Source organism: Rattus norvegicus, chromosome 19 (assembly GCF_021556685.1).
Source record: "Rattus norvegicus strain SHRSP/BbbUtx chromosome 19, alternate assembly SHRSP_T2T, whole genome shotgun sequence".
NCBI lineage: Eukaryota > Metazoa > Chordata > Mammalia > Rodentia > Muridae > Rattus > Rattus norvegicus.
In genome coordinates this window covers 50,313,913-50,337,838 of record NC_141552.1, presented here as the reverse complement: position 1 = coordinate 50,337,838, position 23,926 = coordinate 50,313,913, and the positions used below count along the sequence as shown (strand labels likewise).

At 40.6% G+C, this 23,926-nt stretch overlaps 1 protein-coding gene across 17 annotated transcripts in view; it reads right to left on the bottom strand.

Annotated features, from left to right (window-relative positions):
• The window catches only part of Nfat5 (nuclear factor of activated T-cells 5), an 86,943-nt gene extending 64,357 nt beyond the window's left edge, over positions 1-22,586 (bottom strand). For 6 of the 17 annotated variants that reach the window (XM_087594599.1, XM_087594602.1, XM_087594604.1 and 3 more), the window contains exons 1-2: positions 21,708-22,091; positions 19,984-20,037 (exon numbers count right to left, since the gene is read on the bottom strand). Coding sequence is in view for 5 of the 17 variants with exons in the window: in XM_087594609.1 (XP_087450735.1) it covers positions 19,984-20,037; positions 21,708-21,780 (127 nt within the window). In the remaining 12 variants the exon portion in view is untranslated. 17 annotated transcript variants of the gene reach the window in all.
• Between the last annotated feature and the right edge of the window lie 1,340 nt (positions 22,587-23,926).

The following is a 23,926-nucleotide window of genomic DNA, read 5'->3' as shown; positions in this document are numbered from 1 at the left end:
GAAAAATCTTGCGTGATCAGCAGCATTACCTCTCACAGGAAACAACAGTGTTCATAATGGCAATTTGTAAATTATATTAAAAGTGAATTAAGTCTCAAAATGGGAGAAAAATCAGTGGTCAGAAGAGAACTGTGGATCACGGCTGTTACTCCCAAGATGTAGGAATAAGGCAAGAGAACTTCTGATTCTGAAGCCACCTTAGCCTACAGTGGGATACTGTCAAAAAGGAGATGGATGGAAGAAAGGGCTAGGGCAGGCAGGCTGGCAATGCAGCTCAGTTGGAGAGTGCTTGGTTAACGTGCATGAAGCCTGGTTCATTCCAAAAGAATATATAACTGGGGATAGTGGCCAACATAGTAAAGTTGTGAAGCACAAGGATCACAAACTCAAGGTCATGAGAATGTTGCAAAAAAACAAAGCAAAACTGGAACTGGTCCCCATCACATACAGGAAAAGGGAAGGAGGTAGAGAAAGGTGGGAAAGAAGGCAACAACTGAGGATACAATGAAATGAAGCTTGTGTCCTGAAGTACACTCCTTTACTCTGTCCATACTGCTTTTCATCCTGTTAATAATGCCCAATCCTGAAAAACTAAGCGCTCATCTTCAACATTCCTAAATCCACAGCTTCAGGTTTTGATGCAGGAAATCAAAGATTACAGACTAGAACGTCTATGAACTCATAACCTTCCTCCAAGCAACCTAGAAGCCTTACATAAAAATGTATTCCTTGTCATCCTGTCATCTTTCCTAACGATTCCTCACAATGGTTCTTTGAAAGCCACTCCGGTGTGTCTGTCACTCTTGGAAGTTCATTTTTCCATGGTCACGAATTCTCAAACTTCTTATCCTCATCTCTATCTCTCTATCATCCATACATTTTTGAGACAAACTCACTGTGTAAGTTTGGTTGATCTAACTCACTATGTAGACCAGGCTAGCCTCAAACTCACAGAGATCCACCTACCTCAGTGGGATTAAAGGTGAGCATATCCATGCATGACATTACCTGTCCCTTTAAATTCAAGAGAAGCACCAACTCTAAATCCCAAATCCTTGTTTTTGCCTTGGGTGCCAAAACTTTCTTATATTTGCTTATCTGTCTGCAGACACTAAGGGTTGAATTTAGCACCTTGTACATGCTAGGCAAGTATTCTATCACAAAGATATATTCCAAGATCTGTGTCTGTCTGTCTGACCGCACCCCCCCCCATGTACGTACGTGTGTGTGTGTGTGTGTGTGTGTGTGTGTGTGTGTGTGTGTGTGTTGTCCTTGCTAACTCTATCTATAGACTATGTGACTATTAAACTTGGGATTCTCATGCCTCTAACTCCAGCAGAGTCTGGATTAGAGCAATACTGTGCCACTAGCCCTGCCCTATCTTTTGTTATTCCTTTTATCAGCTCTATTGCCCCACCAAATACTACTGATCTCGAATTTTTCTACTTTCCCTCAGGAGCTTCTTGTCAGAACTCTTCATAAAGGCTTATTTAGCACAGGTAAGTTATCTGTGCTGTCTGCCTTTTGTTAACTAAGTGTAAACTCAGAACTTCATATATGCTGTGCAAGTTTTTACACTATATGTGTGTTTGTGTGTGGAAGGGGAAGAAGGAGAGAGGGGAGAAGAAGGGGGAGATTCAGTAAATAATCTTATAGAAAGTTACATTTTTTTTCTTTTTCCTTTTCATTCATTCACTGATTCTTTGTTTTTCCCATTTGTTTTTCAAGACATAGCTTCTCTATGTAGTCCTATAACTTGCTTTATAGACTAGGCTGGTCTTGAACTCAGAGATCCACTTGCCTCTGCCTCTACCATTCAGCTCTTTTCTTTTTTCTTTCTCTTCTTTCTTTCTTTTATTATATATAAGTATACTGTAGCTGTCTTCACACACACCAGAAGAGGGCATCAGATCGCACTATAGATGGTTGTGAGCCACCATGTGGTTGTGGAATTTGAACTCAGGACCTCTAGAAGAGCAGTCAGTGCTCTTAACCACTGAGGCATGTCAGGATCTTATTATGTAGCTCTAGTTAGCCTAGAACTAGCTTTGTAGACCAGGCTGACCCCACTCACATTCACAGGGATCTTCCTGTCTCTGCCTCCAAAGTGCTGTGCCTAAAGGTGGTAAAGGTGTGCACTACCATTCCAGTCTAGATTTGTTTTAAAATATATTAAAGAAGGATATGTTTAAGAATATATGTTTAAAATACATATACAGCCACCCAATTAGACAAGATGGATGAAGCAAAGAAGTGCAGACTGACAGGAGCCGGATGTAGATCGCTCCTGAGAGACACAGCCAGAATACAGCAAATACAGAGGCGAATGCCAGCAACAAACTACTGAACTGAGAATAGGTCCCCTATTGAAGGAATCAGAGAAAGAACTGGAAGAGCTTGAAGGGGCTCGAGACCCCAAAAGTACAACAATGCCAAGCAACCAGAGCTTCCAGGGACTAAGCCACTACCTAAAGACTATATACATGGACTGACCCTGGACTCTGACCCCATAGGTAGCAATGAATATCCTAGTAAGAGCACCAGTGGAAGGGGAAGCCCTGGGTCCTGCTAAGACTGAACCCCCAGTGAACTAGTCTATGGGGGGAGGGCGGCAATGGGGGGAGGGTTGGGAGGGGAACACCCATAAGGAAGGGGAGGGGGGAGGGGGATGTTTGCCCGGAAACCGGGAAAGGGAATAACACTCGAAATGTATATAAGAAATACTCAAGTTAATAAAAAAAAATATATTAAAGAAGGATATGTTTAAGAATACTTTTTTGAAAAAGTATGTACATGTAGATGGTAAAGAGACTTATAGAAAATCCAGTATTTGTTAATTCAATTTTTTAAATTAAAAAAAAAAACAAAAAAAAACCTGGGGCTGGAGAAACTACTCAGCAGTTAAGTCCACTTGCTGCTCTGCAAAGGACTAGAATTCAGTTCCTAGCATCCATGTTGGGTGGCTCACAACTGTCTATAATTCCAGCTGTAAAGGATCACTCTATAGCTAGCACCCTCTTTTGGTCCCCATGGGCAATTGCGCACACATATGAATATTCATTCACACAGACACATACACATCAATAACAAAGAAGTGTCCTCGGGACTGGAAAGAGAGTATGCACTGCTCTTCCAGAGGACTGGACTTTGGTTGCCAGCACCTATGTCAAGCCTATTATTTCAGTTCCAGAAGGATCTGTCTTCTCTGGCCTCTATAGACATACATATACATGTGCACATACCCACAGACAGACAAACATACACACATAAATAAAATTAAAAATTTTAAATCTTAACAAAACAACAAAAAGATAAAAATGCTGGGCATGGAAGCACAGCATTAGGGAGGCAGAGACTAGTAGACCTCTGAGTTCAAGGCCAGCCTGATCTACCTGGAAAGTTCCAGGACAGCCAGGACTACACAGAGAAACCCTGTCTCAAAAAAAAAAAAAAAAAAAAAAAAAAAACCAAACCAAAACAAAACAAAACAAAAAACCCAAACCAGCCAACCAACCAAATAAATAAATCTTAAGAGGAAAAAAAAGAGGTGTTAACTATATTTCCCCAAAATTAAATTTCTGAGCATCATTTTAATAGTCATTAAAAGACTTTAGACGTGGCTTGAGATTAAGACAATTTCCAACAATTTTTGAAATGGTAAAAACATAGTTTTACTATTTTGTACTATGTATTATGCCAAGGTAAATTCTCAGCATTAAAGATTACAAAATCAAAATATCAATCAACTATGAAAAACATTGAATGGGTTCTACACCCTGCGGTATCAAAATTCAGCCAAGATTTAACTCTTAGGTAAGGATAATAACATTCATCTCATTAGTATGCAAATTTGCTTCTGTCTTTAATAAACAGTAAAATTATAAGACATATACCAAATAGTTTTTAAAAGATATCTAGGGGCTGGAGAGATGGCTCAGCGGTTAAGAGCACTGACTGCTCTTCCAGAGGTCCTGAGTTCAAATCCCAGCAACCACATGGTGGCTAACAACCATCTCTAATGGAATCTGATGCCCTCTTCTGGCCCGTCTGAAGACAGCTACAGTGTACTCATCTATAATAAATAAATAAATCTTTAAAAAAAAAAGATAAATCCATTGTTTATTATCAGTAAATGTTAGCTCTGTATATTGACTTCATATACGTATAAAGTCATGTAAAACTTTCTCAAGCCTACGAAGTTATAAGTAGAAAAGTTTAAGAAATATTAATCTAAACAATCCTACTTGTTAATACAAAGTAACTTTCCTCAAATCAAAATCAACTAATTTGGCAGATACACTAGAAACCAAATTCCAGCTCCTGGCAGTTTCAACTAACAAGTGATAAATTACTGTGAACTTGCTAAAGTAGTCAAGTACAAATAGGTTAATGAACAACTAGGAAGACTGAAGTAAATTCAGTACCCCATTAATTATAGCTAAAATCAGCATCTAGAAAGGAAAAAAATGGCTCTAATAAGGGACTAGGGAACAATAAAAATTTCTGACTTCAGTTTGATCTCCAGATGTCAAATAAAAGAAGGGAAGAACTGATTTCAAAACATTGTCATCTGACTTCCAAATGTGTGCCATGACACAGGTTCTTCCTGCCGTTATACACATAATAATAATGATAACAATAACAACAACAATGATTTTACTTTTCAGAGCATTGATTTTGGTGACAAAATCTCATACAACTCCTGCTGCTCTTAAACTGACTATGTAATTGAGGTAAACCTTGAACTCCTGATTTTCCTGCCTCTGCTGGGATTATAGGCATGAATCATGAAGCTTGGAGAGTATGTGTTCTTTCACTATACAAAACGTAATCTATATAAAATGTTTTAACGATTGGAAAGATGGCTCAGTAATTAAGAGTACTTAATAGTTTTTCCAGAGGACCTAGGTTCAATTCCCAGCACCCTGGTGGCTTATAGTCATCTGTAACTCTAGTTCCAGAGGATTTGAAGCCCTTTTCTGGACTCTTGCAGGCACCATATATATACAGTATACAGTGCACAGACTCACATGCAGGCAAAACACCCATACATAGAATTTAAAGGTGCATTTTCTTCCAATAATGAACTTCTATCAGCTTACCTCTAATTCTACATACTAACCAGTTTTAGGATCAAACCAGTCTTGTATTCTCAGATTTACTGGTGGCATTACTAGAATACTGGATACTTTAGTGGTGGAAACAGGAGTATTCAAAAGTTTAAGGCCTGACTGGGTCACAGCGTGAGTTCTAGAAGAGCCTGGACAATCCACTAAGACTGTCTCAGGATAATAAGTGAAAGGAGGGCTGGAGAGATGGCTCAGCGGTTAAGAGCACCCGACTACTCTTCCAGAGGTCCTGAGTTCAATTCCCAGTAACCACATGGTGGCTCACAACCATCTGTAAAGAGATCCGATGCCCTCTTTGGGTGTATCTGAAGAGAGCTAAAGTGTACTTATATATAATAAATGAATAAATCTTTAAAAAAAATAAGTGAAAGGAGAGGTGGCACTTAGGTCAGGGCTAAGCACTCACAGTAGTTCCCAGGAGCTGTGCCTACAATACAGTGGTGAGTCAAGGTATCTATTTGGCCAAGGTCATTTCATTTCCGCTACCTCCTCAGGTAGTTTACTATAACATGGGAAGAGACAACTAGACAAAGATCACGTTTAAAAGTTGATCAATAAAATTCCACTGCCCCAAGGACAGCTGCCTAGTCACATACTCAGGAATCAGGTGACTTCACCAGAAACTTCTCCCCACTGAATTGTAAAATACAGGTGAGGGGCAGGTACAGGATAGGAGCCTTGTCATTGGAGGAGAAGGAAGGATGGGTGGGAGAGAATTTTGAAGGAAGAGGAGGAGACTGGAACGGAAAGGAGGAGAGGAGAGGGAGGAGGAGAGAAGCTGTGGCAGGACAATGGAGGCTGACATAAAGATCTCGCTCTGTGTATTTATAGGTTATCAATGTTCCTAAGGGATGGATGGTACCAGGCTTTGTATGTTTAAGTGGGCAATTATATCTTATCAATTGGATCTAAAAAAAATAACATTTGTCAGTTATTTCATGCATTCATATTTAGGAAGTACACATATACAATGTTCAAATTATATCAAAAATCTAGAATTAGTTTGGTTTGGGCAAAAATATAACTAGAAAAGTATTTATTGAACCTGGAATTGTCTCCCCCCCCCCCTTTTTTTTTGTTGAATGGTCTCACTCAATAGCTGAGGTTCTCAGGGAACTCACTGTTAGGCCAGGCTGGCTTTAAACTTTAAATCCTAATGCTTCAGTCTCCTGAGCAGCTGTATTTCAAACCTATGCCACCAGATCTAGCCATTTATAAAGTTAAATTAAGGAGAAAATACAGTTAAATACACATGTAAAACTGCTCTCTACAGCACTGTTTATAAAAAGAACTGGAAACACCCTAAATGTAAATGTCATCAATGCAAGAGTGTTAAATAATGACTCAAACATAACATGATAGAATGCAGTCATTAGAAACACAGATTTGGACCACATCAAATCTCCACTCTGTAACATTCTGTTTAGTTAAGTGGGCTATAAACAGTGTAAAATTTTACCAAAAAACCCCTAGGGATGGAAAGATGACTCCCAGGTTAAGAGTACTTGAACCACGTACAGCTCTATCAGAGAACCAACTTCAGTTCCCAATACCCTGGTTGGGTGTCTCATAACCATGTTAACTCCAGCCCTAGGGAATCTGACTTTCTCTACTGGACCCCAGTGACACCTGTACACACATTCACATATCTCCACCTCCCACCCATACATGTAATTTGGGAGGCAGAGTCAGAAGAGTCACTAAAATTTCAAGTTCAACCTGGTCTACACAGTGAATTACAAGCCAGCAAGGACAATATGAGATCCTGTCTCGAAAATAAAACAAGAATCCTATTTATATAACACACACACACACACACACACACACACACACACACACACACACACAGAATATATTTTTTTTTCTTTCTTTTTTTTTTTTTCTTTTTTCTTTTTTTCGGAGCTGGGGACCGAACCCAGGGCCTTGCGCTTGCTAGGCAAGCGCTCTACCACTGAGCTAAATCCCCAACCCCCAAAGAATATATTTGAGAAGAGATTTTTACCTTTTTCTTAGTATTTTCACATTGTCTAAAGGTTGTTTTGTTTTGTATTGAGATGGGGGTCTCAATATGTAACCCTAGCTGGTCTACAATTGCTTTATAGACCAGGCTAGCCTCAAACTCAAAGACCTGCCTGCCTCTGCCTCCCAAATGCTAGGATTAAAGGTATATGCTAGCATGCCCAGCACATCTAAAGATCTATAATAAATATCTTCCTTTTAGTAAAAAGTACAGTTAAGTTATACTCCCTTAATAACCTAGAGGATGTTCGAATATACAAAGAAGGGGGGAAAAATGCTTTTAGAATTCAGTTATTTATTTATTTTTTTTTGGTTCTTTTTTTCGGAGCTGGGGACCGAACCCAGGGCCTTGCGCTTCCTAGGTAAGCGCTCTACCACTGAGCTAAATCCCCAGCCCCGAATTCAGTTATTTAAGATTAAATCAGTATACAGCCATTAATGAGCAGAAATAAGGGAACGGAATAAAATGAACTATCACATAAAAATGTTAACAATGGTTATTTCTGTGTGATAGGATTACATATTGTCTCTCCTACTTTATAATTTTCACATAATCTTTCTGCAATAAAATAAAATGGAAAACTTAAGAAGCTGAAGCAGGAGGACAGTCTAAAAAAAAACAAACAAAAACAAAAACAAAAGAAAAAAAACCCAAAAACAAAGCAGGACTGGGTAAGATATAGCTCAGAGGTAGACAGCCTGCTTAGAAGGCACGAGGCCCTAAATTCAGCCCCCAGTACCAAGAAATAGAAATGAAAAGTCCTAAGTTCAATTCCTAGCAATACTCTGCCCCCCACACAAAAATGTTCTTGGGGCTGAGAACATAAGTGGTAGAAGCATTTGCCTAGCACATTTAAGGTTCAAATCCAAGCACACACATAACAGCATTTAAAACTTTAATTTGGAGGCTGGAGAGATGGCTCAGAAGCTAAAAGCACTGGCTACTCTTCCAGCAGACCCTGGTTCAATTCCCAGCATCTATGTGGTAACTCACAACTGTCTGTAACTCCAGTTTCAGGAGATCCAACACTCTCACACAGACATACATGCAAATAAAATAGCAATGTGCATAAAAAAAGAAAACGGAATCATCAGAAAATAGCTTTACTTATAGTTTAAAATTTTGAAAGGCTTTTCTGTTAAAAAATATTAACTAAAAATAACTTACCCTCCAAATTGTATTTCCTTTGAATATATCAACTTTTCTTTGAAATGCTCAGAGCAAAATACATTCATTTAAAAATATCTATAGGTATTAGCATAATGTAAAAAATTATGTCAGACATAATAGCACAAGCTTGTCATCTTAGTACTCAGGAGACTTAACCATGAGTTAAGAGGCCAGCCTGAGTTAAAAATTGGGGCCTTGTCTCTGAAAAACACAAAAACTCATATAAGCCTCATATAAAATTATGTCATAGAAATTAATGAAAATTATTTTAGTGTTCATATAAAACAAACATTAAACCACCCAACAGTAGTGCCCTTTAACCAAGACCTTCAATGAATATAATTATAGCTCAATTTAATTTAACAATTATCCAAGGTCCTTATTAACCACATCAATGTCTAATTAATAATATAAATACAAGCACAGGAACACCCTTTTGATTCAGTAGAGCTTGACGTTTCCATAGCTACAAAAGTATGTCTCACTTCACTAATGTAGCTTTTCTTCTTTCCGGCTCACTGCCACAGTTCTGTGACATTTATTAGATAACAGCAATCCTCCTGCTATTATAAATATAAACATTTGCATTCTACAAATCAACAAAATGAATCAACCACAAGATGGTGAAAAACATTACTTTATCCCATCTAAATGAGGCTAATATACCTACTCATAGATTTTTCATGAAGACATCTATCTGGCTTCTCAAACTTTAGTTCTGATTATCAAGTATGTAGTACAGGAACCAAGGCTCATGCCTGCAGCCCCAGAAGTGAGAAGGCAAGACTCAGGAGGACCAAAAGCTTAAAGTCATCCTCATAAATAGTGAATCTGAGATCAGCCTGAGCTACCTGAAACTCAGTCTCAAAAGAAAGAAAGAAAGAAAGAAAGAAAGAAAGAAAGAAAGAAAGAAAGGAAGAAAGAAAGAAAGAAAGGAAGGAAGGAAGGAAGGAAGGATGGATGGATGAGTATGTCTCAAAGCTTAAAGATTATGAACATTTTTATGGTAAAAAATATGTATTAAATTTATATTATCAGCCATTTTTAAGTGCACAATTCAATGGCATTAAGTAACTCACACTAATATGCAAATGTAACTTTTAGCTATACTTTGTCTCTTTTTGTTTGGTTTGTTTCACTTTATGGTTTTTGTTTGTTTTGGTTTTCTGGGGCAAGATCTCTGGTAGCCCAGCCTAGCCCTAAATTCACTATGGATTCAAAGCTAACCTTGAATTTCTGACCCTCTTTCTGTGTCCACCTCCTAAGTGCTGGATTTATACACATAAGCCATTACTGGCTTACTTTGTATGTTTTCAAAGTTAATAAACACTGTGGGAAGAATCAAAATTTCCTTTATTTTAGGGTGAATAATACTCTACTATTCTCTCATGGAACATACTTTGTTTAGCCCTTACATGTATTCACAGATATCAGCTGTTTCCATCTTATTTTCAATTTTGAGCCAGTCTCGTTGTGTAGTACAGATTGGCTTCAAACTCATATTCATTTTCTAGCTACTGAGATTACAGGTTATGTGCTACTCCTGCCAGGCCTTCTGTGTGAGTGAATGAACTAGAGGCTCGTGTCTGCTTGACAGGCACTCTACCACTGAGCTACATTCCCATCCTTTTCATCCTTTAGCTATTATAAATTTTAGCTATTATTTTAATCCCTGTTCTCATATATGTAACCACAAGTAAAATAGATGAATTGTCTGAGAATGATGCTTAACCTGTTGAACTGTAGGTTGTACATAGCAGCTGCATCAGTCTATATTCCCACACTCTAGTAATTTATATTCCACAATCAATACTTTACTATTAGAGCTAGCCTTCTACAAAAAAGTATACAAATCCTATTGTTTTGATCACATTACTTTAACTTTTCCTATTCATGTTATGAATGTATGTGTGCAGTGATATAATTCATACACGATACAAATTTACCTATTTAGGGGGATTTTTTATTAGTCACTTTATTCATTTACATTTCAAATGATATCCCCCTTTCTAGTTACCTTTCAAATGATATCTCCCTTCCCGGTTACCCCTCCACCAACTCTCCCATCCTATCCCCCTTGACCCCACTTTGCCTCTATGAGGGTACTCCTCCACCTATTCACCCATTCCTGCCTCACCCCTCTAGAATCCCCCTATGCTGGTGCATCAAGCCTCCCTCCTCTCCCATTGATGTCAGATAAGGCCATCCTCTGCTACATATGTATCTGGAGTCCTGGGTTTCCTCCATGTATACTCTTTGGTTGGTGGTTTAGTCCCTGGTAGCTCTGGGTGGTTCAGTTAGCTGATGTTGTTCTTCTTATGGGGTTACAATCCCCTTCAGCTCCTTCATTCCTTCCCCTACCTCTTCCATTGGGATCCCCGGGCTCAGCGATGGTTGGCTGTTAAATATTTGCATCTGTATTGTCAGGTGCTGGTAGAAACTCTTAGGGAACAGCCATATCAAGCTCCTGTCAGCAAGCTCTTCTTGGTATCAGCAATAGTGTAGGGGTTTGGTGTCTACAGATGGGATGGATCCCTAGGTAGGGTGGTCTCTGGATGGCCTTTCTTTCAGTCTCTGTTCAGTTTTGTTGTCCCTGTCTTTCCTAGACAGGAACATTTCTGTGTTAAAAATTTTGAGATGCATGGGTGGCCCCATCCCTCTACTGTGAGGACGTGCCTCTCTACTGGAGGTGGTTTCTACAGGTTGGATCTCCCCTTTGTTGGGTATTTCAGCTAAAGTCATCACCATTGGCTCCTGAAGCCTCTCACTTCCTGGAGTCTGGGACTTTCTAATGGCTATCCCAGTTCCCTATGCTCCTTTGCTGCATGTTTCTATTTAATTTCCTGATCCTCTGAACGTCTCTTCTGTCCTGGTCTACAAAACAAGTTCTAGGACAGCCAGAGTTACACAGAGAAACCCTGTCTTGAAAAACAAAAAACAAAACAAAACAAAAAGATGTATTCTTACTTCACATGTATGAGTGTTTTGCCTACACGCTTGCACTACACGTGTACTTGGTACCCCTGGAGGCCAGAAGAGGGTCTCAAATGCCCTTAACCGGAGTTACAGATGGTAGTGAGCTGCCATGTCAGTGCTGGGAAACAAACCCAAGTCTTCTGAAAGAGCAGCCAGTGAGTGCTCTTAACCACTAAGACACCTCTCCAGCCCAACATGTTTAACTTTTTGAGGAAATAGCCAAATTCCTCCTACTTCAATCTCCTGTGTAACTGGGACTACAAGTATATACCACAATGCTTGGCTCATCTTTTTGATCACAGCCATCCTTGGAAGTAAAAGTTGTTTCTGGGGTTGAAATTATTTCCCAGTGTTAATGATGCAGAACATCTCACATGTATGTATTAATTATTAATAACATTATTAAAATCAGAATGCTCTTTTTTTTTTTTTAGTATAGGATAGAGTTTATTCAGGATGGGGAAGGGAGTTAAGAGGGTACTAGGGGCAGAGAAAGGCAGAGAGAGAGAAAGTAAAAAGTAGAGGCTGGCCATGAGTATGTGGAGAGAGAGGGGGGAGGGAGGAAGGGAATGGGGACAAAGGGAGAAGAGGGGAAAAGCAAGAGCATCAGTATGCTCTTAAATATAAGTAGTTTATTAGTACTAAAGCCAGCGTGTCCCTAAATAAAAAGTGCACTGACTAGTACCAGTAGGATTTTGCTTTACTATATAGAAATAGTTGCCCTAATCAACGAAACAAACAGTCAGACTTTACTCATTCCGTATTGGTAAACGCTTGCTTCATTTGACTGACATTTTATTTTATTTTATTTTTTTTTTTCGGAGCTGGGGACCGAACCCAGGGCCTTGCGCTCGCTAGGCAAGCGCTCTACCACTGAGCTAAATCCCCAACCCGACATTTTATTTTTAAAAGGATTAATTCCTAGGGTGCAGCTCAGTGGTAGAGTATATACTGAGCATTCAAACATGAGGACTTTGGTTCAATATGAAGCAACACAAAATATCAAGTAAGTTTCTTCAGGTTACTTTCTTACTTCCATACATGTATTCTGTGGCACACCTGTCCACATATATAAACAATTAGTTAATGTATATAGAAACAACATAGTCCAAGACTTCTCGTCATTACCCATTATAAAAAACAGTAACTTGCTAGCTTAAGCCTACATTTGGTTTACAGCCACTGCCACAGGGCACAGTTAAACATGTCCTATCTTATTAATTTTAGAGATGACTGTAATGAAACTTTAAGACAAACATACCTGTGTAATAAAGCCTCTATGGACAGGCATGGGAGTGCATTCCTTTAATTCTAGCACTTGGGAGGCAGAGGCAGTTAGATCTCAGTGAATTAAGGCAAGGTTGTTGAGTACCAAGATAGCCATAGCTATGTAGAGACCCTGTCTCAAAATAAATAGACAGATAGGTAGATTGATACATAGATAGACAGGTAAAGTCTCTACTAAAAAACATGTTTATTCATATTTTTAAAACTTATTTTAATATCTAACATCCTAACTAGCAGTATAGAATTTAGTATGTGGGGCCGGGGATTTAGCTCAGTGGTAGAGCGCTTACCTAGGAAGCGCAAGGCTCTGGGTTCAGTCCCCAGCTCCGAAAAAAAAGAACCAAAAAAAAAAAAAAAAAAAAAGAATTTAGTATGTATGATTATGAATCAAATTTCTATTTTCCTCAAAATCAGAATTTTCTACATACAGTTAAGCAAAAGACTTTAAGTACACATGTAAGGAGCCAAAAAAGAACTCAGATTCTGTGCTGAAAATTTAGGCTAGTTGGTACAATGTGTGCTTAGCTTGCACGGGGCTCTGAGTTTGTTCCCCAGCACCACATAAAAGTAGCTGGGGTGGGGGGAGAAGCCTATAACCCCAGAACTTGGGAGGTAGAGACAAGAGAATGAGAGTTAGCTCAAAGTCATCTTCAACTACATAACAAGTTCAAATCAAACCTGGACTATAAGATATCCTGCTTCAAACAAAAACCCTTCATACTGTTTTACCTTTATGAAAAGGAGAAGTAACTTAGCTCCAAAGAGAGTACCCTAAATGAAATAGTGAAGAAAACCGCTGTGATTTCCCTCAGGTGGGTTCTCAGGGCCACACTAGCATTAGAACTGAAATATTCTAATAGAGTTCAGAGAACTTTCAGGAAGGTTCAGGAAACAAATAAAAGACCCAGCAAACCCAGCAAGAGAAAGAACTAATTTTTGAGGCTTCTATTCTGTTGCCCATCTCTTCTCAATTTCATTTTGTCTCTGACACATACCAGCAGAAATAAGAAGCAGCAAAAACAGATCCTATGATGCTGTCAAAGTTCTGCCAAAGAAATTGAGTGCCCTGGCTCAGCAAGACTAACAGCTTGGTGATGTGGGCTCCATCCCTGGAACCCAAGGTGGAAAGAGAGTCAACTCCAGAAAATTGTATCCCAGTCTCCATGAGCAATGCATCCATACACTTCGTACACGAAGACAATAATAAAATTAAAGTGAGACAGAGAAGGGGGGCAGATAGAGACAGAGACAGACAGACAGATAGACAGACAGAGAGAACTCAAGTGCCTTAAGCATCTCCCATTCCTGAATGTCTCTATAGGAGATAGCTTCTGCTTATTTCCCTTCCTACTTTTCACTCCTAAGCCTGATTTCTATTTTTCATACATCCCTACCTTTCTTATTCTATTATTTCCCATTCTACTATATAACTAGGAAAACCTCATTGTTTGTTTATTTATTTATTTTTGTTTGTTTGTTTTTTGAGACAGGGTTGCTCTCCATAGCCCTGGCTGTCCTGGAACTCTATAGACAAGCTGATATCAAACTTAAAGAGATCCTCTCGTCTCAGCCTCCCAAGTGCTGGGATCAAAGGTGTGGGCCATCACACCCACCTTCACCTCTTTCTTAATCTGTTTACTTTCATTTCTTAGGTGTTTGTTTGTACTGAGCATTAAACCTACAGCCTTGAAAACACTGTACAAACGGTATACTCCCAGCTCATCTCTCAGACTCTTTTTTTTTTTTTTTCCAGAGCTGGGGACCAAACCCAGGGCCTTGCGCTTGCTAGGCAAGCGCTCTACCACTGAGCTAAATCCCCAACCCCATCTCTCAGACTTTTATTTGAGACAATGTCTCATGAAGTTGTTTAGGTTGGCCTTGTTACTTAACATCTCAACTTCTATAAGCCACTAGTTCATTGGGATTCAGCACTCAAAATGATGAGACAGGAAGACCAAAAGTTCAAAGATAATCTTGGCTATGAGACCATGTCTCCAAAAAGAAAGGCTGGAGTAGAAACCTCAGTAGTTAAGAGTACTACTGGCTGTTCTTCCAGAAAACTCAGGTTCAATTCCCAGCAACCATATGGTGGCTAACAGCCATCTCTAACTCCAGCTCCAGAGGAGGATCCAATACCCTCCTCTGGCTGCTTCATGCACTACATGTATGTGATGAACAAGACATTCATGCAGGCAAAACACCCATTCATGTAAGATAAAAACAAATTAAATCTAAAAAGAAATTTATTGAGAGAAATAAATGAACATGAGTGGGTTTGGTGGCTAGGGAATTGGCTCTACAAGAGTGCTTTTTATGTAAGCATAAAGACCTAAGTTTAAAGACCTAGCACCCACTTAAAAAATTACCTGTGTGTATAATCTCAGCACAGAGAGGCCTAGCCAAACTAGTTAATTTTAGGTTCAGTGAAAGTAGGGATAGACTGACTTCTGGGCTTTATACAGAGATACACACATGCATGCATACATACACATACATGCACACACACAGAGAAAGAATTCAGTGAATCATGGGGCCAGCAAATGGCTTAGCAGGTAAAGGCACTTGCCACCAAACCTGTCAACTTGATGTGATTCCCTAGAATCACATGGTAGAGAGCCAAGAACTGATTTATGAAAACTGTTCTCTGAACCCCACATAGGTACTATAGAACACATGCCTACACAATATAAAATAAGTAAATGTTTTTAAAAAATTCAGTGGTAAGCTGTTAACATGCAGCACTCTGCAGAGATTTATGCTCAACAATTTTTTTCTCACCATATTTTTTAATACAATTTCACACTCTGCAGCCTGGAGCCCACTAGCTTTGTTTCCATCTCTGCAACCTTCCTGCCTCACCCACCTTGCCTGCTTGGACTGCAATTTTAGTGCAGATTACAAGATACTTATACACCAGAATCAACAGCCTCCTAATATTCCATCTTGCAAAGACAGCAAAGGAGAATCAAAAGAATGAAGTGAACTAGAATATACACTTCTTAGAATAAAACAGAGTATTTCAAAAATTAATAAAAAGCTGGGTGGTGGCAGCTCATGCCTCTAAGCATTTCAAGACAGAGGCAGGTAAATCTCTGTATGTTAAAGGCAAGACTTGAACTCTGTGCTACAGAGTCAGTTCCTGGACAGCCAAGGCCATACAGAGAAACCTTGTCTGGAAAAAACAAAATCAAACCAAAACAAAATCATTAACACAAGAAGCCAACGCTGGTAGAATATACCTTTAAGGCCAGCACTCAGGAGGCAGAAGCAGGCCATTATCTTGAGTTCAAAGCCAGCTTGGTCTACATAGTAAATTCTAGGCCAGCCAAGACTACATGGTAAAACGCTATTTTAGGGCCGGAGAGATGGCTCAGTGGTTAAGAGCACCGACTGCTCTTCCAGAGGTCCTGAGTTCAATTCCCAGCAACCACAAGGTGGCTCAGAACCATCTGTAACAGGATCCGATGCCCTCCTCTGGTGTGTCTGAAGACAGCTACAGTGTACTCATATATAATAAATGAATAAATCTTTAAAAAAAAACAAAAACAACTCCCCCATTTAAAAAAAAACAACAAAGGAAGAAGAAGAGGAAGAAGAGGAGGGGGAAAAGGAAGGAAGAGGAAGAAAGAGGAGTAAGAAAGTAAAAAAGAGGGGGGAAAAGAAAAAAGAGAAAAGAAAAGAAAAGAAAAGAAAAGAAAAGAAAAGAAAAGAAAAGAAAAGAAAAGAAAAGTCGCCATGAGGTTGGAGCTAGCTCGGCAGCTGGAAGTACTGGCTGTTCTTCCAAAGGAGCAGAGTTTGTACCCACAACACATGTGCCTCACATGGCTCACAATTAACTCTAACTCTAGCTCCAGGAGATATGATGCCCTCTTCTGGTCTCCTTAGGGACCCACGAGTATATCTGCTTACTCGTGCACACTTAAGTAAAAATGTTTTAAAAATAAATAAAACCGGGGTTGGGGATTTAGCTCAGTGGTAGAGCGCTTGCCTAGGAAGCACAAGGCCCTGGGTTCGGTCCCCAGCTCCGAAAAAAAGAACCAAAATAAACAAACAAACAAACAAACAAATAAAAATAAAAATAAATAAATAAATAAATAAATAAATAAATAAAAAAAACCTTGGAGTTGGAGAGAAGGCTCTGAGGATAAGAGCACCTGCTCTTCCTGCAGAGGGCTGGGTTGGATTCCTCATGCTGCCTGCATTCTGCCTGTGAGAGTACTACACACACCATGTGGAAATGCAGGCAAGACAATCATGCACATTTTTATCTTTTATGTTACTAATAAACAAAACCTTTTAAAAAGGAAGAACTCACCGTAATGTTAAAGTGTTTATATATGAAATGATTACAATATTTGGTATTTATTTTAAAATAACCCACTTATTTTAAAGTACGCTTGGGAAATAGAAGGTAAAAAGAAGACACTGAAAACTGTTAAAGCCTGGCGACGGGCATACAAGACCTGGCATTCTGTTGTCTCTGCTTTTATACATTATTTAAGATATATTTCTCACAGGCCAAGATAGCTCTATAGGTAAAGGCACCTGTCACAAGGCCAGACGAGTTAAATTAAAATTTCATATAGTGGAGAGAATTACCTACAATTGTCCTCTGTCCTCCATGGCAGTGCATGTATATACGTGTATATACACAAATAAATGTAAAGTTTCTAAATTAAAAGTTAAAGTTAACGATGGGCAATATAAATGTTAAATATTGTTTAAAATATTAAACAATCAAATTCATGATGTATTGAGTCAAAAATCCAATATATATAGCTGTTAATGAAATATTATCTGTAAAAGGGTGATCTTTTTAAGATATCTTCTCAACTGAAGTTAAAAATTAACACATAGGTACATGCATGTAATATGCATATTAAATGGTTGTATTTCTATAAACTCATTAAAAATATCTCTTAAAGTTGGACAATGATCAGGTGGCAGTAGCAGCAACGGCAGGCACAGTGGCAGCAACCCCAGCATTTGGGAGGCAGAGACAGAACTCTCTGAGTTCCAGGCCAGCCTGGTCTATGGCATGAATTCTAAAATAGCCAGGGCTACAGAGAGAAACCTGTCTCAAAAACAAAACAAAACAAAAAACAAAAAAACAAAAAAGTCTACCTCCTTAAATAATTAACACATTTTTCCTTTTTTCATCTTGCCTTGTAATCTGATTATGATATTCCCCAGGAAAGATAGAACAATGCAGACATATATGGTCTCATATCACCATAAACAATAAGAACAAAACCTAAAAATCTCCCTCAATAAGAAATACTTCTACATGCCTTTAATCCAGCACTTGGGAGACAGAGGCTGGTGGGTCTCTATGAATTTGAGGTCAGCTTAGTCTACAGAGTGAGTTCTAGGACAACAGGGGCCACCTAGTGAGACTGTCTCAAACAGAACAAAACAAAATAGCCACAAACAGCAATAACAAAAATATTAGTCTTGAAAAACAAAAATAAAAAAAAAACTTCTAAAAATGCCTCTTCTATTTGGATTGTACTTTTTAAAAAAGTATCGTCATACTAATATATTCTCTCTCTCTCTCTCTCTCTCTCTCTCTCTCTCTCTCTGTACAAATATAACTGGTAAATATTTGAGGATGTTTTATATGTTCTAAATCATATTGCTAAAACAATATAGCTGATGCTAAAGTTAAAAAAAAATAACTTTTAGGGGACTGGAGAGATGGCTCAGTAGTTAGGAGCACTGGCTACTCTTTTCGAGGACCTAAGCTTGATTCCCAGTACATACATGACAGCTCATAACCATCTGTAACTCCAGTCTCTGAGGATCCAACACAGATCTTTCTGGGCTCTGTGAGCACAAGATACACACATGCTACACAGACATATAGGCAAGCAGAACACTCACACACTCAAAAATAAACCTCAAAGACAACAAAAAAAACCCTTACATTTATAAAATACCTTCTTAAATAACACATTTTCAGTATCTTTCTACTTCCTGATAATCTGATTATGATACCCCTCTGCCAAGGCTCAGTTGCCCCATTCTTGAAAACCCCAGGTTAAATCCCCAATACTGCTGGGCATTATAGCATACCCCTAAATCTCAGCACTCAAAGAGGAGGCAGGCAGATCTATGTTCCAGATCAGTTTGGTATATAAGGAGTTCCAGGTCAGAGATGCACAGTAAAACCCTGTCTCAAAACCCAAAAATAAGTAAATAAGTAAATCCCTTGTCTGCCCAATAATATAGTAATAAATAAATAAATAAAGCCAAACACTGTAACTAGGCATTTTAATACACATTACCTCATTAAGGAGATACCTACTTTTGTAGAAAGAATAATGAAGTTTAGAATAGTAAAATCACTTGCCTCAGGTCACAGCGCTGAAGAAGTTGCTAAACTGGTATTCAAACCTAAGCTGAATTACAACACCCACTTCCTCCACTGTATCTACAGGTCTACCTACCTCTAAGGGAGAAAAAAAAGCTATATTGAAGTCCTATGAAAATATTTAAAGCCTTTTCCAAAGAGATCATAAAGTACTTGTTATGTCACTGGATACATATATTTCACAGTAGCGCTTGGCTTTGTGTAAGGAGTACTGACTATAACACAGAAAGCATTGTTTCTGCTGATGTTGAACTTTCCCCCCACGCCTCTTACTTTCAGCTTGTTTCTCAGCTCTATACAATGGAGAAATTAAATGACTATCCTTGATAACTAACACCAAGTCCCTAAAACTCAAAGTGTAAAGTCTAAAAAATAAATCTATCGAAACAATGCAGAGTTAAAATATTTATTACAATGAAAAAATGGTTTGTTTGGGTTTTTTTTAAGCAATTGTCAGCTATTTAAGGTACATATCCTATTAACTTTCCCAGAACTTTCCTGGGGCCTTTTTTTTTTTTCTAAGCACCATTCCTATATGTAGCTTTTCTTATCCTTACATATAATGAAATAGAAATAACATCAATACTTGGTAAATACATTATATATTGTTTTGAAATTTACAACATCCAAAAGTTTTCTGTTTGGAATTTTCAAACTAAGTATGTGTTTGGTGTCACTGCTGCATTTATTAATTTATCATCCTTATGTTTCAATCTTTTCAAATTTAGTTTGTGTTTAAGAACAATTTAACGGAAATACTATAAAATAGAACACCCAACACATAATTTTAAATGACCCTAAGGGGTTTTCCCAAGGCCTCTCAAAGCAGATACAACGGCCTACAAGCAATTCAAGCACAGCAATGAAATCCACTGAAACATTTAGCTGCTCTAAAAGAAGGATCAGGGTCCTTAGCAAAAAACCTACATTGTGTGAGTCTGCAAAGTTTCCCACTTTCCCACTTCCACTTCATCAGAGAGAGCCTTTGCACACTAACACAATATGCTGTACAGTGCCACTTTGCTGACCTTCCAATAGTCCAGCTCTATGAAAATTCTGTGATGGGTGTAACTTCAGAGAATCTGAAAAACACAAAAAGCATTAAGTACTTTTTATGCTGAATGAGAAAAAATGCCAAGGATAGCATACATCTCTTACATAACTATTATGTATTTTTAAGAGCCTAAGCCCATATTAGTTTAGTCTGTTCTCTGCAAAAGGAAGGTTGGGCTGCTTCTACACTGGTCTCTAAAGCTAAACTTAGATTTTGATAAAGCATTTGTTTCATGGAAAATTATCTGATGATTACTGCCCAAATGGTATTACTGTGTTGACTATTTTTAGCATCAAATTGTGCATTAGCCCTATTCTAAGGAACATCTCTTGATATTTTCTCTTCCTTATGACACTTCAAACTTCAATATTTCTAAACTTCAGGTAATATCTGAAAAACGTCTACAGGATAGTGACTGCCATCTAAAGTCATCAAAGCAACAGACAATGGCCTAACAGTTACTAAATAGGACTCTGTGTACAAATTCAAAAGTCTATAAAGTCTGGCACCTTCCAGGGTAAACCATATCCCTCTGATTCACTTAATATAAATACACTAATGCCAGGCTGAAGTCCTCCTCCACCCCGAAGAGATGAAATTTTCTGGTAAAACCAAAAATAGGAGAAATGATGGATTTCTCGGGGAAAGGGTTCACCATGATATATTTTTAAAAAATATAATAGAACGGTCTTTTGCCTTCTCTCGCTGGTATAAGAAGTAGCAATGAGCACAGATGGGGGTGTTTTTGATTTGATACCCCTTGGAAAGGAAACCTGTTCTGACACATTCTTGTGGTGTCCAGTATAGGAATTTAACCCCAGCAGAGATCACCTCAAGTATTAATGTTTTAGATGCTGGGAATCCCCTGCAGGCCTTGGCCAAAATAGTTTTTAATGGGAATCTCTGTTCATTGCCTTCTCTCTGCACGAAGCTCTTGAACAGCAAAGAAGAGAATTTTTCTTAAAGGGCAGGACTGAGCCTGGTACTCCAGGGAGAGGTATACAAGTAATCCAGGGAGGGCATCCCTATCTTTGTAAAAGAGGAGAAGTAATTAGAATGTCACGGAGGTGGAAAGAGAGAAAGAAGATCGGGGCCTTTTCCAGGCAAGAAGATGACGAGGAAAGGAAGAACGCCTGGCCGAGGGGGGCCGTCCCGACATGGGGAGGGAGTGGACTAGGCCGGGGAGGGGGGGGGTAAGGACGACCGCGCACAAACAAGACCAGAGGGAGAAAAAAATGGTGACCCTGAGCTCGGAAGCCCCTTGGGGCCACGCAGCCCGGCGTGGGGCAACTTTGCCAAGGAGAAGAGTCGGGGGTACATGAGCCGCGGCGCCCCGACCCCCCCCCCGGGCGGCTCCAGCAGCGGGACCAGTGGGGTGATTCCCTTGCCGGGGGAGGACTGGACCAGCAGTCCGCCGAGGGTGGTGGAGTCCGGATCCGCCGACCGGCAGGTTGCGAACCTCTGGGGCCGCAGAGGACTCGGGGCAGCGAGGAACCTGAGCCCCCTGCCACTCTGCGCTGCGCTGGGGAGGGGGCGCCGCTCCGCAGCTCCGAGATCACTCCTGGCCCTCGCGGCCGGCCCAGGACTCTCGTGAGGGGCAACCTCGCCAGAACCCGGCCCCGACGGGGACCCCCCGGGACTCGACGCGCTCGCGCTCCCCGCCCCCACGCCCCACCCCCCACCCCCCATCTGACTCACCTCGCGAGTACAGGGACTTGGGCGATTCCAGGTCTAGGTCCGCGCTGAGCAATGAGATGAAGTCCGAGGGCATCGCAGCTCGACCCAGCCCGGCCCGAGGGCAGCGGGAGGGGGGGAGCGGCGGTGGCGGCGGCACCTCCTCTCCGGGATCCGCGGGCACCGAACCGGGGGCGGTGAGACGAGGGCGGCAGCCGCTGCCTCCTCCTCCTCCTCGAGGGCAGTCACTTCCCACCCGGCCGAGCGACGAGAAGGGCTTCGGAGTGGAGAACAGCTCTGTGGAGTGGAAAACTGACTCTCGGTGAGTCCAGAGAGAAGAAGGTTCGGACGGGGAAGGGGAGAGGGAGAGCCAACGGGTCCGTTTCGGGCTTCTCCTCAGCGAACACTGACGGCCGCCGCCACCGCCGCCGCCGCTGACAGGAATCTGAGCCCCGCCCCCTCGTGAGGCACTGCGCACGCGCGGAGGGGGGAGGTCCGGGAGCCCGGAAGAGCCTGGTGGCCGACGGAGGGCGGACAGGCGCGCCACAGAACAGCATCAACAAGGGCTTCGCTTCCTGCCGTCGCTGCCGCGGCTGCTGCTGATCCCGGGCTGGGAAAGGGCCCCGCCAGGAGGGAGGGAGGAGGGAGGCGGCCTGGCTTCTGGGGCCCTGAGAAGGGAAAAGATTTTTGCCACGACCTGGTGGCGGCGAGCCTGAGGCGGCCGGCCCTACACCGTGCTGTACTTAGGAGGACACAGACCCTCGGGACCTAGATGTCTGCAAGGAGCCGCAAAGACCTCCAGAGACTTGCAGCCATCGAAGCCCGCACGCTTGAGCTCGCACAGGGGAATAGAGTTCCATGGCTTGGACAGCAACCCAGCCCTTCGGGGATTTTCATAGCAGTTTCTGCAGTGAGCTGGCCAAGGACTGTCAGACTCACTTTTTAATTAACAAAGGGCAAACCATGCTCTAATACCCCCCACCCCACCCCCACCAGGAGTTATTGAGTTTTGTTTGTGAATTTTTTTGTTGTTCTTGTTCGTGTTTTTTGTTTATTTTTGTTGGCCCTCTCTGGCTTGGAGCTCACTACATAGATCAGGCTGGCCTCAGACTCAGAGATGTGCTTGCCAGGTTACCCACACCACATTCATGGCAACTGTATTTATTTATTTAGACACGAGATTTTGTGATGTAGGTCTAGCTGGCCTGCAATTCACCAGGTAGATTTAGATTGGCCTCAAATTTAGGGCAATTCTCCTGACTCAGCCTTCCAAATGCTGGGATTACAGGAGCGTACCACCATGCCTGGCTTTAATTTTTTTATTTTATGTGTAATGATACCCGAATTTTATGTGATAATGAATACCCGAATTTACTCCGGAGTGGAAAATAAAAGACGATTTGAAAATTGGATCATGTGCTGTGTGTGTGTGTGTGTGTGTATGTGTGAGTGAGTGAGAGAGAGAGAGAAGCAAACATATTCTTCCAAACAGGTTTTCATTTTGCACTGTACTAAGGGAGAATGGAGGAAAAACATGTAAATGAGTTTTTTTGGCTGCTCTGTTCATGGGGGCTAAAAGTTTCCGTTGCAAAAACAAATCCTCACCTACACCACAGACTGTTTCCTGACTCTAATAGACTTCTGGGAAATTTTTAATCGAGTTATTAAAATATCAATTGGAGCACAGGGTGTGCATCTTGGAAAATAATTTTTAATTTTAAGTGGGATTTTTTGATGCCAGCAGCCACATGGGCAGTGTTTTTGAGGTATTCGAGATGCCTTGATTTATAGTAATGGGTCTACAAAGCTAGTCACAAATCCTAAAACCCTGCGGATTTATAAATCTTTCACAAGGTTTTGACTCTGTGAATTTGGGCACTTCACCTGGACTCAGAATGCTGGTATTGGGGAAGAGTCTCTGAGCAAGAGAGGCCCAGCGCAGGCATCCCTGGGGTGGGCCCCTGACAGAGCTTAACCTGCAGACCTAGAATTTACATCTGTGTCATCAGCAGCCACCGATCCTTTCATCTGAACATCTGATACAGGTTGCCCAATCATCTTCAGTGAATTCTTAGTGGTAATTAACAACGAACCCTGTGAGCATTTTCATCTGTCCAAGGGAAGAAAGGTTTTTAGAGCCACCCCAAGACATAGCAGAGCAAAACAGGAAACTACCCTCAAATTTCTATGGCCACTGTACTCTGTTGTAACAAGTCCCAAGGAAAATCCCTTCATAACTGCTA